This window comes from Lissotriton vulgaris, chromosome 10 (assembly GCF_964263255.1).
Source record: "Lissotriton vulgaris chromosome 10, aLisVul1.2, whole genome shotgun sequence".
NCBI lineage: Eukaryota > Metazoa > Chordata > Amphibia > Caudata > Salamandridae > Lissotriton > Lissotriton vulgaris.
In genome coordinates this window covers 1,128,852,872-1,128,871,643 of record NC_141698.1, presented here as the reverse complement: position 1 = coordinate 1,128,871,643, position 18,772 = coordinate 1,128,852,872, and the positions used below count along the sequence as shown (strand labels likewise).

At 44.8% G+C, this 18,772-nt stretch overlaps 1 protein-coding gene across 1 annotated transcript in view; it reads left to right on the top strand.

The window, feature by feature from the left end:
- Positions 1–593: 593 nt before the first annotated feature.
- Positions 594–18,772, top strand: part of CETN2 (centrin 2) — a 43,709-nt gene continuing 25,530 nt past the window's right edge. The window contains exons 1-3 of the mRNA XM_086942210.1: positions 594–670; positions 14,140–14,298; positions 15,512–15,640. Of these exons, the coding sequence (XP_086798336.1) occupies positions 668–670; positions 14,140–14,298; positions 15,512–15,640 (291 nt within the window). The 5' untranslated portion in view covers positions 594–667. The remainder of the gene's footprint in view (positions 671–14,139; positions 14,299–15,511; positions 15,641–18,772) is intronic.

Below are 18,772 nucleotides of genomic sequence, written 5' to 3'. Positions count from 1 at the left end.
TGACCAATCCAATCGCACGTTTCCTAGGACCGCCCCACGCGCCACAGATCATCCAATTACCTCGTAGAACCATAGTCGAAGTTGGTGTGCCCCTTGCCCAGAATGTTTGCGTTTCACGCCTCGGTTATAATTTGTTGTGGTTCGCACCGTTATTAGTAGTATCTCGTAGGCTGTACACAGGTGGTTAAAATGGAGTGCAGATGAGGGGGGTCTTAGTGGAACCCTCTGCTGAAGCCAGTCAAAAATTCATCGCCAGGCGAAGGTCTTTTGTTGCAGCTGTTTCTAAATTTCGGAAGAGGCGACTGACTCTAAGATGGCTGCCACGTTCGACACTTCTCATACCATGGCACGAAAGCCAGGCAGTGAGGCCGTGAATACCACGACTGTTGTTTTGGGAAGGTTCTGCGTATTCGGAGTGCCAAAGTTCCGTGTTAATTATATGGTTAATACATTTGGTAATGCCATTAAACACTGTTATTTTTAATACTATTGATAACACTTGTAATTCCACCGGGACACCATGACGCTAGCTTGTGAAGAGCCTATCGGAGGCAGCGTACGTGCGCCAGAGAGCCAATCAGCTCTCTAACAATCAGACAGGGCGTAGACATAGAGGAAGGGCTTCGATTCCCCCAGCACCGAGCGAGGGCGGCAGTGGAGGCTGAGGATGGTGAGTGCGGCGGGGGCAGCGGGCACAGAGTCACCACCGCCAGCAGTGCCCCACCCGGGGGCCCCGAGTGTGGGCGGCCGCAGGCTCCGGAGCGCCCCCTCCCCCATGCACAGAGGCTCATGGAGAGGGGCCCCTCTGACTGACAGACCTCTCTCATGGGCCCTGTGGCACCCATAGAGCAGCAGACCCCCCCCCTCTTTATTTTATTTTATTTTTTATTTAATGCGATTTTATATAGCGCGAACATTACCCGAAGGTGTCAGAGCGCTTTACAAAAGAACCAGTTGCGATACATAAGGACTTTGGATTGCATGAGTTACATAAGAGATACAAACAGTAAAACAAAAATGCAAATGTACAAGGTGTAAAGTCACTGAAAGAACAGACAGCTGTGACCCCCAAAGTTTCCAAGGCGCCCTTGAGTCAGGGCTGTGACCGCTCCCAGAGAAGAATATGGGCACCTTGTTCACCTTCTAAGATTCTGCCAATATTCCAACTCCCTTCACATTATTACTTGCAAAGATGGGGCTCACTTCAACCTTGTCAACACTCTGGCAGAAGGAGGCAGTTCTTAATTACGGTTTTGAGCTACCAATTAGCTTAATAACACAAGATATGCAGTATTTTATTGTACCACTCATATATCGCTTGCTACCCTTATGTTGGGCGGTTGGAAGGGTGTTGACGTTATTTTTTTATCCTTAGTGTTTCCATGTCGCACATGATGACCAACCATCCAGGTGCTGTCATCTTGCTATGGGTCGAAGCGCCTACTAGTGTGATAGAGGCGCACCAGATGCGGTTATCATGTTATGGGATGCAGCGCTTAGCAGTGTGGTGTATGAAGAAATACAGGCCGGTTATGGTTTTCAGTAAACCTGCAGCTTTCAGTAGATCTCTTTATGGTATTTTTTATATAAATTGTCTGCGCCTCTAGAATTATGTGACAAGGAGGATCAAATTATGGAGCCGGGTTGACTAAATTATGCAGTAAGAAAAGGAACATTTTGCGATGGCATGCCACACATTTTATAAAAGTGTTACCTAACTATTTTGTCTTTTTTTTACACACATTAGCACTGGGTAATGGTTCCACTTCATTAGTAACAATTTAACACCCAAAGCAGTAAGAAATTGAATGGTGACTTTTGTGAAGGATCTTCCACTGTGCAGGAATAAGAGTCGCCATGCTTTTAGTAGCTTTTGACCTGTTTAAGCTAGTAACAAACTTTTATTTTCTTAAAATCTGAAAATTATGCAGAAGAGGATGGATTATGTTGCAAATCCATTATGACGCTGAAAATCCACCCCGCAAAATCTCATAATTCCAGTGTCCCTGATCATAATCCACTTAGTTGGTTACTTTACAGGGTTGTCTAATCTGAGATTTTTTGTCCATGGTCCTGAGCACAATAGACACTGTTGTAACATCATAGGTGTGAGAAGTTGGCCTGATATATGATGCTCACTAGTTCTAGTGATCACCTTGTATCAGTCCAAACAACCCTTATGGTGATTGGTTGTAAGTCATCCTTACAGACCAGCTATCCTAATGGTAGCATGGACAAAGCAGTCTTAGGCTAAACTCTTTTGGCATGGACAAAGCAGTCTTAGGCTAAACTCTTTTGGCATGGACAAAGCAGTCTTAGGCTAAACTCCTTTGGCATGTGAAGCCAGCTGTTTTTGAATAACTGAACAGTTGTTATCCTGGTGCACTCTAAGTTAAGGAAATGTTTTGAACAAATTATGTTTGAGATTCTCAGTTAGCGCAACTCATGTCACAAGGCGTCCTTCCCTTGTCTTGAAATAACTTGATATGTAGTGTGGAAGGGAAACTCCCTCCTACAAATGAGTGCGCTGCGTTGCAATGAAACTCATAGGTTCCTTCTCCACATTTTTTGAAATTTCATGCGTAAGTTATTCCATATATAACCAGTCAATAATCCATACTAATAATCCGTCTGATTATTATTTTATTTCACAATTACTTGCAGGTTAATTTGCTCATAATCAATACATCTTTCGCACCCAATGCATTTCGGGTCCGAAGAATCAGACCCTTCATCAGGGGACTATGGATAGAAAGGAAACAGGACCAATTAATTCACTGTCCAATGTGCATCAAAATCAATACAGTAGTTTCAATACTAAACATAAAGATATCTAAATTATAAAACACCAACGTAGAATCAGTATATATTTCATCAGTTCAAGTTTGTAAATACCATACAATGTCACTTCCTTAATATCAAACTTGTCCGCATATATACAAAACTGTATATCACCACTTCATAAGTGCACATGTATAATCTTAATGCGGGATCTTTTATCTCTAAAAATACATTCGCGTTTCAATTCTACTTACATTTGACCGTCCGGTCTTTTGCACTGAAAGTATTGGCGTCCTGGCGTTCTCGATATTACGCGCCAAAAGTTAAGGGCAGACTATTGAGTAAAGTTCTGCTCACGTGATCGGAAAGCCTTCCAATCACGGCAGTGTATTACTCTGATCATGTGACTAGGTCCATTCTAGCTTCAAGGAAGTGAAAAAAAACGCACTAAGCGCTGCCAGTATGTAATGCATTTAAAAACTTGATATATACATAATAAAGACATTGAGTGTGTGTACCAACATCATACTTTCCCGTGGAAATGTAAATGAATAATGAAAATAATGAAAAGTAAACAAGAAAAACATGAAATTAACTGGATCGAAATATCAAGGAACACTTCAAGGATCACGGATATAAGCTTGGACTATATCCATGATCCTTGAAGTGTTTCTTGAAATTTCGATCCAGTTAATTTCATGTTTTTCTTGTTTACTTTTCATTATTTTCATTATTCATTTACATTTCCACGGGAAAGTATGATGTTGGTACACACACTCAATGTCTTTATTATGTATATATCAAGTTTTTAAATGCATTACATACTGGCAGCGCTTAGTGCGTTTTTTTTCACTTCCTTGAAGCTAGAATGGACCTAGTCACATGATCAGAGTAATACACTGCCGTGATTGGAAGGCTTTCCGATCACGTGAGCAGAACTTTACTCAATAGTCTGCCCTTAACTTTTGGCGCGTAATATCGAGAACGCCAGGATGCCAATACTTTCAGTGCAAAAGACCGGACGGTCAAATGTAAGTAGAATTGGAACGCGAATGTATTTTTAGAGATAAAAGATCCCGCATTAAGATTATACATGTGCACTTATGAAGTGGTGATATACAGTTTTGTATATATGCGGACAAGTTTGATATTAAGGAAGTGACATTGTATGGTATTTACAAACTTGAACTGATGAAATATATACTGATTCTACGTTGGTGTGTTATAATTTAGATATCTTTATGTTTAGTATTGAAACTACTGTATTGATTTTGATGCACATTGGACAGTGAATTAATTGGTCCTGTTTCCTTTCTATCCATAGTCCCCTGATGAACGGTCTGATTCTTAGGACCTGAAATGCATTGGGTGCGAAAGATGTATTGATTATGAGCAAATTAACCTGCAAGTAATTGTGAAATAAAATAATAATCAGACGGATTATTAGTATGGATGATTGACTGGTTATATATGGAATAACTTACGCATGAAATTTCAAAAAATGTGGAGAAGGAACCTATGAGTTTCATTGCAACGCAGCGCACTCATTTGTAGGAGGGAGTTTCCCTTCCACACTACATATCAAGCCAGCTGTTTTACCACATATAACCACTTGAATACCAAGTGAAAGGACACCACACAGGTTGTTATGAAAATAAACAAGTATTTATTAACTAACATACACCTGAACTCTTTATGAGGTCAGAGGGCTAAGCACATGACAAACTCTTAGGAAAAATACGTATAAGTTGCACAAATTACAATGGTGCCCTAGGGGCACGACAGACCATATACTAAGTAAGTGGAATGTGAAAGTCGATAAAAGGAGTGGAGCTGTCCAGAGGCTGTAGGATTGCTGGGACCACGCTATACTAACTCTAGGTAGGTAATAGAAGGCCCACGGACCGCATGTGCAGAGTGTGAACTCGCACACGAGATGCGTAACAGTATCTATGGACAGTACAGTTCAAGAAAAAGGTGAGTACGGACAATCCTGACTAGGTAGAACTAAAACGACAATGGAACTGGACACTAGGAGAGTCAAGCTACCCTTGAGCACCGAAATGCTTGTGTTACCTCACCCACAGGCTGCGGGTGCATAGGTGCCAAGTCGTGTCGGGTTCCGGCGTTGAAGTCTATGGAGCCTGGAAGAAAAGATGCTGCAGGCGATCAGGAGGAAGATGTCCGGTGTGATCCAAGGGTGGATCAGTGAAGAGAGGAACCTGAAAGCAGAGGGGACAATGTTCAAAGTCACTAGCCAGTGACTGGAGTGGAACCAGGAGTGGAACCAGATGTCGTCGTCGCGATCAGGTGAGGGTGGACGCTTGTCTCTGCAGCCACGTGGACCAGGTGGTGTCTTCGACGACCAGGATGGAGGCACGAGCTGTCCCACGCAGGCTCTCGCTGTCGGCGGTGTCGGCTTCGGATTCGGAGTCAACAGGCCTTGGCAAAGGCAACCCACGCGGTGAGTGGAAACGGCGTCTGGAGTGGACCAGGAGGGTCCGGGGTGCCGCTCTTTTGGAAGGGAGCAAGGGCCAGTCTGGAGCAACCAGACCAGCAGTGAAGATTTCAAGGTTCGTCGTCTAGAAGGTCACTAGCCAGCCGGCAAGTGACCAGACAACGCGTCGAGCAGCAAACAGGCAGAAGGGCCCCACGCAGATCTCGTGGATGCTGGAGGGCTGGTCTTCTGTGCGGGAGCTGCTCGGGGTCGGGGCTTCTCAATCCCCAAAGCACTTGGACGAGGATACCTCAGAAGGCGTGCTGGAGCGAAGTGCTGCTTCTTTCAAGAGGGCCGGTCCCACGCGTCTCGTCGCACCCACGGATCTCAGCTGTGCTGCAGATGTAGGTAGAGGTCAGAGAGGTCTGGGAATCCGGGTCTCGTCGGGCTCTGAAGTCTGGATCCTTGAAGGAAGACGACGAAAGGAAGCCGCTGGACGCTGATGGTGCCTGCTTGTGCAGGGTGGACACTCCTTGCCCACAAGGGAGATTTCTTCAGTCTTCTGTGGAGCAGAACGTCGAAGTCCAGAGTTTCTTCTTGTAAAGTTGTTCAGGATAATCTAAATTTGGAATGGGACCAGCTCCTACCTTTATCCGGCTAAAGGGGGCTGTACTACGACTAGGTCCCTCCTCTGGGTGGGACCAGGAAGGGGGGTGGTTACACCCCCTATCCTTTGTCCGGTCTTGCGCCAGCTCTGGGGCTGGAGTGCCCCAGGAACTGGTTTAGACCGGAGTATGCACAGGGACACCTTGTGTGCCCCATGCATGTCTCATTCCTTTCAGCCCTGTCCTACCTAATACACAAAATCCTGTCTGGGGTGGTGCTAGCACCTCCCCAGGCAGGAAACCCTTTGTCCAAGCCTCCCTCGCTGGAAGGACTCCCAGCAGCAGGAGGTCAGACTCGTGTCTGTGGTGGCAGCATCCATTTTGTGATGCTGAGGCTCGAGTTAACTTTAACCGGGGTTCACAGTTACATACATGTCGTGTCCCTCTAGAAGGGTGGAATGCTACCCGCGTCGCCAGAATTGGCAAGGGGATAGTATTCCAATTCGTATGACACCTTACTCGACATGTTTTGATAATGCTATACCAAAGTTGGCAATAACCGCGAGGATTATAATGCACTTAAGAATATATGGTATAGCGTTATCATGGAAACAGCTAAAGGACTTAGTTCCGAAAGCTGCAGACAGGCTCAGCTCATGCTAGAGCACCATCTCACATAATTCCAAGCACTCTGCCTTCAGGATTGATAAGGCCTGCCATAGGAGTGACTGATAGGAGGATATGTGTCCATTGTAGGGTTAGATATAGGGATACTATATCTAAAGCAACGGGTGCTTACACCACATTGCCCCAGCTGATTGATCAGCCAGTGTCAGATTTGGATGGCCAGCCAGGGGTGGCATAATACATGCTGCAGCCCCTGGTAGGCCCGGAGTGCACCTATGCCCTGGGTACCTAAGGTACACTGTACAGGGGCTGATAAGGTGACTGAGTATCCAATTAGATATGTACCTAAGGTACATGGAGTCCATTTTACAGAAAGAGCAGGAAGCCTGGGGTCCTGAATAGCAGGATCCCAGGCCAACTAAAACCATCAAAACACCAGGCAAAAAGTTGGGGGCAACCATAGTCAGATATCCACCTTCCTACAATAGGAAATAACATCACATGACCCCAGGCCAGAGGACATGATCGTGTGACTTTGTACAGAGATGGCACAATAAAAAATGTATTTATTTTAAACGTTTTATATAGCGCTAGATTGACCCGTAGGTATCAGAACGCTTTACAAACACTGTAAAAACAGAAGGAAATTGCATTACATAGTAGGAAGGCAGTAAGGAAGCAAAACAGAGAGAAAAATACAATATGAAAAAATAGGTAAACAGTGCAGGGGAGGGAGAGAAAACAAACGAAGGTGGCTAACACAGTCTGGTCACCAACTATCCTTGAATGTCAAAGAGAGAGAGGAGTCAACTCTGATATTGAAGTCTAGGTTAGTTGACTTTGGTCAGGAAAGTATTTGTTAAGGAGATGGAGTTTCAGGTTCCTTTTGAAAAAGGAGAAGGAGGGAAAGTATTTGTTAAGGAGATGGAGTTTCAGGTTCCTTTTGAAAAAGGAGAAGGAGGGGTTGCATCTGAGTACTCTAAGGAGAGCGTTCCACATCCTGGGAGCGTTGCCAGAAAACGATCGGTATTGGGTGGTTTTCTTTTTCAGTTTCGGAGGGATAAGAAGGAGTGACTTGGAGCTTCTCAGCGTTCTGGATTGACCTGCTCTTACCAGTTTGTTGTTCAGGTAGTTGGGGACCTGAGAGTGAAGGGTTCTGTGTGTGATACAGGCCAGCTTGTAAATACACCTCCCTTCCATGGGAAGCCAGTTGAGGGAGTTGAGAGCTGAAGTGATGTGTTCAAATCTTTTTACTCCAGATACGAGTCGAGCGGCCATGTTCAGCACTGACCTTAGTGGGGCTAGGTGAGCTTTTGAAGTCCCTGTTAGGATGGCGTTCCCGTAGTCGATTTAGAGAGAACTAGGGATTGAACTACTGTCTTGAGGTCATCATGGGGAAGAAAAAGTTTCAATTTCTTGAGGTGTTTTAGGAAGAATAGAGCACTTTTTGCCGAGTTTTTGATGTGGGCCTCCATTGATAAGTTCTTGTCAGGGGTGATGCTTAGAGACTTAACTGAGTCGGATAGGACGAGGGGGTAGTTTAGGGCACCCAGATTCTTGAGCCCCTCTTGGATTGGTCGATGGTTGCTTTTTGGAGAGAATAGGATTAGTTCTGTTTCATCTGGGTTGAGGGTTAAGTGGTTAGCGTTGCACCAAGTTTGGATCTCGGTTAGAGTGATGTCGGCTGTAGCTGAGAGACTTGATTTTGAAATAGATTTGGGTGTCATCAGCGTAAATGTGGTAATTCATTCAAGATGATTGTGAGGGGCTCCATGAAGAGATTGAAGAGGGACAAGGAGAGGATTGAACCTTGCGGGACCCCAAGTGTGACTTTTGTTGGCTTTGAGAGACAGAAGTTTCTTTTAATTTGTTGCAAACGGTGTTGAAGGAAGGAGGTGAACCATTTTAGAACTGTGCCATTAATGCCGGAGCGCTTCAACAAGGTCTCTAGAAGAGCTAGATGATTTACAGTGTCGAATGCGGCAGATAGGTCAATAAGGATGAGTAGATAAATGGTATAATTTATGAATGTCCTTTGAGTACCCTGGCCTGCTTTTTAATACCGTTAATTAGAATCTTAAGTGCTTGGTGCGACACATGGATTCCAAAGTACTGCCCAACTTGTAAAGGGTACTTGCATATCTCCCGTATCTTCGAATGTCCACGTTAGAGTAAACTCCTCACTCTGACGAAAAAACCCTCAGTTGCAAACATTGTTCCTAATGTCCTGAAGTGAGGTGGCCACCATACTTCAGAGTTTTGAAGGGTGAGTCCATTAAAATCATTTTAGATAGAAACTCATTTTACACAGGCCACATCAAGTATGACATAAAATTATAGCCAAGTCCACCTCCTCATTCCCCAACTAGAGACTTTATGTGGAAATAAAAGCAAGCAATATGTTCATGGTAAAAAACATCTGAGTAAAAGACAGTTGCTCCACAGTCGGCATGTATTGGTGGAAAAATGCCACTTTTAATAATGCTGAGAACATGAGCAGAGCGTTCTATGCCCACATTATCTATATTGCTTCTACTTCCGATTTAAATGAACACAAGAGGGGTGTCTTTCTCTTCAGTTAAAGTTGTCATTTAGGTAGTGGGAGGGACCCCTAAAATTCTCCTTTCAATTCAGGATTTCAAGTGTCTATTGTTGGTAATGTTTCTGTTAAAACAGACCATATTTTGGTCACCTCTTAGCGGTGGCAGATGAACACAGAGCTACAAGTACTCTCTGTACACTGTACAGTTGTAGTTGCTTGGTGATGAGGATGTTTCAATGAACAGGGTAATTTCTTTGAATAAAAAGAAAAAACTTAACATGTCAAAAAGTTAGGTCAGTGTGGGGCGTGGCCTAGCTGTCCAACATGGCGGACTCGCTCTAGGCGAGCTCCAGCAGCCGATATCCAAATCCTACCTCATCCTGCCTGTATCACAGCCACATTTTCCCCTGTGCACCCAAGCAGTCAGAGCAAACAGGTAATTAGTGAGGTGGCACCCCCGGGTCGTGGAGGTGCGATATAGCCTGACCTGTGGACTGTCTGGGCTAGCCCTAAAGCTTGTGTAGCAGGAGGGTCTGGTGATTGTGTGGCCCTGCGACTGCCACAAGACTAGGGTTCACAGATTTAGTGCCTGCGGCGATCCCATGATGGTAAAGGATAAGCTTTCCAACTCTACAGCGAAACAGAGCACAATGGATAGGCTCATGGGGCTGGATCTTTGGTGACTGACATTTGGGGGTCCATACCTGTTAATGCAGCGCTTCTGGCTGCTATTACATAATCCAGGGACATGTTGAATGCGAAGATTGGAGCAGTTGGTTCAGATGTAACTCTTCTGTGACAAGATTTCCAGAAGGCGGTAGAGCATATCATGGAGGCTTAGACTAGAGTTTCCAACGTTGAAGACATTGTGACTTCGCTACAACAAAAAGTTAACACACAACGGTGGCCTAGGAGCTATTAGCACAATTGGAAGATGCGGAAGGCTGCACCTGCCACAACAACCTCTGTCTCGTGGCCTTCCCAGAGAGTTGCAAGGGAGAGAGTATGGACAGGTTTCTTGGCTGCTGGATTACTATACTACTAACACCAGACTCCCTTTCTTCATAGGGCCCTGGCCAAGAAGCCCCCCTCAGTAAGACAGCCTTGGCCGGTCATAGCTAGAATTCTCTATTTTTATGACTGGGACACTATCCTTATATTCAAAAGCAAGAAACGCTGCTTTTCAAGTCTCACAGCATCATGATATTTCCGGACTACACTAAGAAGGTCCAGCAACAGTGACAATCATGTGTTGCAGTGAAGATATGCCGTCCCAAGTTTAACATTCAGTACATGCTTCTTTTCTATGCTCGTATGCGAGTGGTGTACACTTCCCAAACTCTGTTTTTTGACACGCCTGAAGGAATATTTGCATGGACAAATGAGTCTGTTTCTATCAAGCCACATACTCTTCAGCGCCTGGACTTGCTTGGTATCGTCTTCCAGCAATCGCCGCTCACAACAAACTAAACCCAAGGAGAAGCTCTGCATGGCAGTTTAAGTCTCAAACTGATGAACATTGAGAGATGTGTAAGGTCTAGGGGCTTTGAATTTCACAATCTGTTGCCTCCGCTGCCTTAAATGATGTGGTCATCGCACTTCATACCAGCTCGTTATAACGACCTGTTACTACTGGCTGCACCTCTGGTTTGCCTCACTCTAAGGCTTTCTGGAGATACAATTAATTGGTTGTGCTGGGATATTGGGATCCATTGGACGAGCCTGGAACTTGGCCCCTGTTGGGGTTGGTGCTGGGGGCCCTGTCTGCAGCAGATACTTCAATGTTACTGAGGGGAGGGTAGGGAGGTTCTGTAATACAGTTCTGTTTGATTTTTTTCTGCACAGGCCTAGTGCATACCTGGCTGCAACCCCATCCATAGATAACCAAGCCAGTTTGAGGTCTGAGGTCTGGCCCAAATGGCTGAAGCAGATTCTGTTGGCCCTGCCGAACAACTCTGTGTTATAACATAGAATGTTAACTGCGTCCTAGACAAAGTAAAACGTGGGCCTGTGCTCCTCCAGGCCAAACGACTACAGGCAGACATTCTCCTAGTGCAAGAGACAGACCTTTCCCGGGTCTAATGTCCCATGTCTAACCCGATTTGGGTTCACACAAATCACTCTGGTTTTGTGAGGGGGTTGTGGGGTGTGGCTCTTCATATTCATCGCAGGGTCCCCTTTCAGTCCCTGAAGACCTGGGTGGATGCACAGGGGAGATATGTTGTTGTGACTGGTACACTTTATGGGGAGTCTCTGGTTTTAGGATGCTTCTATGCCCCTCACTCCGCTTGGACAATCCTTTGTTGATCGCATCATAAGTCTCTGTGGAACACTGCAGATGGATTGACTGTTAGTGAGGGATATTGGAATGATGTTCCGTTCCCAGAGTCTGACAGGTGGCGGTTGGAGTGGAGGACAGTGGATATGCAGGTGTTCCGGCTGCGATCCATGGCATGGGTGGGTAGATGCATGGCGAGCCTATCATCCAGATGAGACTGGCTTTACATATTATTCTTTAGTCCACAGTTCTATCTCTTGGCTGGATCACTTGTTGTCGGCTAGCCACATACATAAAGTATCCGGAGTAGATATTTTACCTAGAGAGTTGTCTGACCATTCCCCAGTGGAGATGTGGGTTCATGTGGGTCGCTGATGTCCCCTCCCCCCCCCCCCCCCTTTAGAGGTAGTCTCTCGCCATGGCACCTGAGAAACTTCGTATATAAAACATACATGCATCGCACAGTGGCAAAATATCTCTCTCTCAACTCAGAGACAGCCTCTTCCAAAATCGTATTATGGTAGGTGATAAAACCCACTCTTAGAGGTGTGGATATCAGTTTTTGTACAGCGTAGTGCAGGCGACAGCTTCAGGAGCTATCTCAGATGGAGGTCAAGAAGTTGGATCTAGAGATGCGTGGTTGTGGCAAAGGTGGTGGGGTGAGATGACAGCAGCCAGGCTTGTTCCAGCAACAGTATCAGAGGGTGCTTTTGGAGGAGGCAAAGAGTGCATGGCAGGCCTCCCAGAGTCGCATATGTCAGTGGGGCGATAAATCCAGCAAAATGCTCAATAGACTTTGCCAGGCGTCCCTCGGGATGGCCCAGGTCCCAACCGTGCTCGACGATTGGGGAGCTTTGTTGTCCACCTCTGTGGTAGCTAGAAGTTTTACTGGATATTATGAGACCCATATGCCGAAAAAGAAGTTGTGTTGGCCGTCCAAATTCACAAGTTTACAGACATTGCCCACAAAGTCATTGTCCACAACAGCTAAGGTGCTACTTGGAGCACCTTTAATAGTGGAAGAACTGACTGCTGTCCTTGCAGAACTCCGTCCCGGGAAGGCCTCTGGTCCCAACCAGTTCCCTAGGGAATTCTTCAGAGCCTTTATGGCACAGGTCAGTGCTCATTTGCTGAGTGCGATCCAGGCTTAGCTCACAAAGATGCATATGCCCCAAGACTGGAGGCATGCAGAGATCGTTGTGTTTCCTAAGATGGGCCGACTGCTGGAGGTTCTTTCTTCTTATCTCCCGCTATCCCTTTTCAACAATGAAGTCCAACTCCTTGCAAAGACCATAGCTAATAGACTGATGCCACACATGCAATATCTAGTCCACCCGGATCAGCGGGTTTTATGCCTCACGTGCCACTCATCATAATATAGAACGTGCCCTTAATGCCATGGCTTTAGTAGATCGCTTAGGGTGGCCTGCAGCATTACTACTAGCGGATATTGATAAGGCCTTCAATTCCGTAAGTTGGACATATTTGTTTGCACTTCTCCGGGGTCTTAACATGGGGCCCAGATTCCTTTCCTATATTCAGTTATTGTATACAGACTAGACGGCCTCAGTTCGTGTGGTAGGATCGGTGTCTGCCCCGTTCCCCATCTGGAATGGCTTTAGACAGGGTTGTCCATTGTCTCCCTTGTTATTTGCCCTGGCCGTGGAGCCTGTGGTTGCCTGGGTAAGGTTGGACGCTCGGGTACCAGGATTTGAATGGTCAATGGAGGTGTCGGACCGAATAGCACTGTATGGCAACGATGTGTGCTTTATAACGGACTCTGCAATTTCGGGACCCCCGGATCTTGAGAATAATGCAGATCTTTGGTGAGACCTCTGGGCTCTTCATTAACGTCAGCAAGTTGGTGCTGTTGCCATTGCAGGGCTTGTCGGGGGATGTAGATTGGGCTACAGGGTTATCTCTTGCGGTTGACGGATTTTAGTATCTCGGAGTGTACTTGACAAGCATGCCGGCTGTCTCGTGGGATCGCAATCTAGCCTCGCTGCTAGGGCGACAAGACCGAGGTCTGGTCCCCATTGCCTTTATCCCTACACGGCCAACCTGCCATATTTGAGATGATCTCATTACCAACTGTAAAACTATCCTTCTCTTGTCCCCTGCATGGTTCAGACCGATTAATGCGGTGCTGTTTCAGTTTATGTGGGGTGGAGGTGCCTCCTGGATGGCCCTCAGAACTTGCTTTCAATCCACATACTGTGTTGGTATTGCGGCTGCCGACTTTCAATCATACCATGCTGCCTCTCACCTGTGGTTTATCAATGAGTGATGGTATGGTTCATGTGACGATCAGGCCTCCACCTTGGAGAGATGGGTGATGGGAGAGACCTCTCTACCTAACTTACTATACAGTGGATCAAATATTGGTACCCTCCCCCACGACTAGAGTAGTGATACAGGACCCCTTCGTAAAATTGAGAGGCGGGGGCATCTAACACGAGAGACACGGTTATGGCAGGGCGCTCTCATTCCACAAGTGACAGGGCTGAGGGGCTTCGAAGAGTGGGACCTCATAGGTATATCTACATTGGGAAGAACATTGTAAGTCCTTCTCTGGCATTTTACAACTTTCAACCATCTATTTGAGTTAAAACATTTGACATAATTAGTAGGTGTTGGAATTCATTTGTTAGAGGAAGATGCAGCTGGTGAACTCTTCATGGGTGGGATGTACACACAGGTGGTCTACATTTGAGGTTTAAAGAGTGGTAGCAAGCAAAGAAGCAAATCTAGAAGGGAGATCCAGGTGACGAGCATTTTCTAATCTCATTTTCTTCAGAGCTAGCATATAATATTTATAACGAAGTTATGTTTTAACATCATCTGAATTATCATGTGAATGTTTTTCAAGGCTTCCAATTACAAGAAAACCTCACTCGGTGGAGCAACTCAAAGAAAGAAGGCTGGCCCGAAGCCTGAGCTGGCAGAAGAACAGAAGCAGGAGATCCGCGAAGCCTTCGATCTGTTCGACACAGATGGTGCCGGTGCCATCGATGTTAAGGAACTCAAGGCAAGGCCCTGCGGGAAGAAAATAATGTTGCAAACTATACCATGCAATTACAGTGTTTCCCCCTTCATCAGTGGTGCACTCATTGATAGCTCGACTGTTGGTCTGTTGAAACCATGTGAATTTATTAATATCAGTCCTAATGACTCACAGCATCATTCCTACAGAGAAAACTTTACCAGGAGTAAAGGTTGTAGCAGCTCTGTATTTGACATAATCCCAACCAGTATTAAGGCAAACAGTAAGCACAACAGTAGTGACAGCGGTTATCGTAACTGTAACCCACACTAATGATCCCATCACTTATCCTAAACACATGCCAAACCCTAACACAGAAACGTATTGCTAAGAATAACCAGTCATACCCCAAATTAACCATAGCTCTACTGCGACAGCAAAACACTATAACCCAACAGTTAAAGAACACCCTCACTGTAACCACTTTCATCGCGACTCTACAGCTGGCCCTAAACCTTACCCAAGGGATTGAAGGTGTCCAGTATCTTCATTGTCTTCCTAATCTTTATTGGTATTTGATCATGGTCTTCCTAGACCAATGCCTCAGAGCTCCTGCTCAATGCTGTTCTCTATTAAATTACTAGCAATGTGCAGGGACTGATTTCCCTTTTGGGAAAGCGCTGTTGAAGCAATCAAAAGTATCCATGGTATGTATGGGTCAAATATATCTTTAAGCTGATGTCAGAGCAAGGACATCAAACATCAGAAGCAATGGGACAATGAACGAGGCGTTGGTCTTGGGCATGAAACTTATCTGAGGTTATCTGATACAGCTAACAACAATTGGCGGAGCCAATTGGGCTCACTTCTTTTAGGTATTTGTCGTTCTGTGACCTGTCTTGATACTGAAACAAAAAAACGCCATTAAAAGCACTCACTTTTAGTGACCGGCCACAATTTTTCATCCCACTGAAATCACTGCCTTGAGTTCTGTGTTTCAAATTCTCTAAATTTTGCTTTCCTTCTTATAGGGGGCACTGGGCATGAGAAAAGTCTCATCCTGTTGCAGGTTTTGTCTCCTCTTGCTCAGTAGAAGCCACTGCTCACTGACCCAGTGAGATGTTTTGAGCCCCCTCACCCTGTCACCCCTTTGCATTTTACAGATGTTCCTCTCTTGTTCTAGTTCTTCACGTATTTGAGTATTTCACATTCCTGTTACTTTCCTTGTGTACGCTGATAGTTGTATGTCCATCTACAGGTTGCAATGAGGGCCCTGGGATTCGAGCCCAAAAAGGAAGAGATTAAGAAGATGATTTCTGACATTGACAAGGAAGGAACGGGCAAGATCAGCTTCGGCGACTTCATGGCCCTGATGACCCAGAAGATGGTGAGTACAGCTGGGAAGCCCATCATTGGACACGTCACAGCATGAATTGTTGTGGAGCACCAGAGTGGTATATAATGCTATAGAAGTTATTATAGCATTTCTTGCTATAGACACTGTCAGAAAACCCTTGACGGAAATGGCAGAGCATTTGTTTCAAATAGAGGGACTGGGATTGCTTATAGGTCCAGCATACGTGCTCCTAATGGAATCAAGTATTTCAGCACAGGGTATGCAGTTCCTAATGGTGCAGAAAGAAAGAAAGAAAGAAAGAAAGAGATCTATACAGTCGGTTGTTCACTGGGAAGTCAGACTGTGAATTCTGATTCCTCTAGAACAGTAGCCCTCACAGGTATGTGAAATTCCTATAGCCCGACGCCCAGGATATATTGTTTGGGGTCAAGGGCAACACGTTTTCATGTGCATTTTGTCCCTGGGACAAGTAGGCCCAACCCTCTACAGCACAAACCCTTTGGCTGCCAGTTTGCAGTACCACATTATGAATCAGGGAAGGACATTGTATGCAGTTTAGGTAATATTTGTATACATGTGTTAATGCTGTTCGAACTTGTATTTATGGTTCATTAATGCAAAGTCTTTGTTAGGGTGAGCGCTCTAAATAAATGTAGTACGCTCAGACTGCACTACTGACAGTGGTTCTAGTATAAAAATGTATTCATACATTTTCAAAGTTTAGCAATATGAGGCTATGTTTAATGCTCCCAGAATGATTTCTGATTAGATGCAAATATTTGCAGAAGCTCGAAAGCAAGATTAATGATTCTTTGCTTTCAAAATATAATGTTCACAAAAAAATTGAAATATGAAAACTACATTTAGCTTAACTACTGTAAAATTTTAGGTACCATTTCTTTGCAGCATCATTTATCAAAAAGTGTTGATGTATGCTGGCATTTATTCATAATGGAAAATCAGTGTAACCCGTTTCAATAAGATTATGGGAATCAAAAATAAACAAGCACTGGCAAAGCCAATAAGTCTGAAATTGGTGGTCAGCCTTTTCGTTTTGTCAATGTGCGTCTTGTTTAGGCATGCATTTTGTAAAACCTTATTGGTGTGTGAGCTGCTGGGCCTACACAATTATAACAAACATTGGCAAAAGCAAAACTTGTTTTTGGTCTCAAAAAGCACTCATTGCCATTGTAGTAGCCCTTAACAAAACTACTTTGTGCGCCAATATGCTTCTTGTGAAAGAGCAGAATACTGTCACTCACAGTGAAGCCAGCCAAAAGACAAAGAGAGACAAAAGGTCATGGTTAATGCCAGACCTAATAAGGGCCCAATTATTAGTGAACGTCTCAAAAGTGCACCCATGGTATATGTCCTTGCATTAAGTGCAGATGTATATCTTTCGTGAATTCACAAGAATTTACAGAAGTAGGCCAAGAAATAGTACTCCTAGAAAATATTTGATCTGCATTTTAACATGAGCAAATATGCAGGTGTAGATTTGCTCATGCAAAAATCTGTTGAATGTTTGCAAGTTCACTTTCCCTCCAACCACTTTTTTCGCAGACCTAGAACAAGTTTTATGTCTGCCATTGTCAGGAGTACATTTTCAACATTTATCAGTATGGGTAAAGATTAGAGAAGAGTTGGGGAAAAACCTTAAAACATAAAAGGTAATAGTTTTGCATAGACTCAAAAGAGTATTCTAACCTCTAATTGCTTATCACTACCTTCAGACCAGGTAAGTTGATCTGCAGAAATGTAACAAAATAAGGGAATTGTTAGTATTCTAACCCTACTATGGTATGACCCCTGGCATAATCAGAAAGGCTATATCAGAGCTCTTATAGAATGAGATCGCTGCCATAATTTGTTGTTGCATTATATGGCAAAATAGGGACAAGTGGATTTTGTTACAGGACAAGTAGATTTATGAAGCAACTTGCCCCATGGACAAGTAAATATTTTATTAAATTCCACACCCCTGCCCTCACACACCCAGTTGGGTGTCATGCTTCATCATGGGGCATGCTCCTCGTCCGACCGGCGCTGCAGTGCCCGACGTGCGCCCACTGGGGGCTCTTTACCAGAGATATTTTGTTCCAGTGCCGTATGTGAAGTGTGGGTGTAGGGCTGCTCGTGTAGATTGATGTCAATGTGCATGTATGTGAAAAGTGCGTATTAAAATAGACTAAGTAGTCTTCAAAATGGAATTTTCATGGGCGACTCAACTTGTCCGTTTATTAACCTGATGGCTAGCAGGAGAGACAATGATTTGTGATAGCTCTGAGGGTCAACCTGTTTCCTGCCATTTGTAAGTCAGTACTGATCTGTTGGCAATTCTTCAGGACCTATTAACCCTAATCTACACAGTTGTTGGAATCTGGAGTTGTGTAATTCCAGGGATTATCTAATCACAATTTACCCAGATTGGTATAGTTAGGTCCCTTCATGTGCTGATTTCTTAATTCCTACCCAATTTGGGTAGCGGTAATGCCTCCTCAAGTGGGAGCCGAGTTAATATACAAAAGGACGGTGCACCAAACAGAGTGCTCGGAAGCTCCAAGTAGTGTTCAAAATTATTTTATTCCTATTCAGATTAAAAACTGGGAGCCGAGTTAACGCTGACTTAGCGTGAGTATCGTAGTGAAGACTCCTCAAGACGAGCTATCCGATCCCTGCTGCCTCGGGCGAGGAGCATGCACAAGTATGAAACCAATCTGGGTGTGTGAGGGCTCATGTTCCTGAGGAACTCCCCTGTTTTCAACCGACCGCATATGCTCTCTTTCTTTTTGCACCATAAGGAACTGCTGTAGGCTGGGCTTGTGGACCAGGGGTGGAAGATGTACCAGGTTGTTGGTCAGGAACGAGAACGACACCGGGTCGTGGGGTTAAAGAAGGTTTTATTGGTATCCCACGATTCGATCTTAACATTAAAGTTCTCCTCGTTCTGAATGTGAGTCTCTCTTTCGCAAACTGACTGGGATCCGTTTTGGCGTTTGGGTATTCCTCTTCTTGGCCGTCTGATTGTAGCAGTGCACCTCAAGGTCTGGTCAAGGTCTGGTCATTAAGGCAATCTCTTGGCTCCAGTTTCCCATGCAAAAAGACCAACAGAAAGGGAGCTGTTAGTTTCGCTGTCTACTGGGGAAGTTGCACCTAGGGACC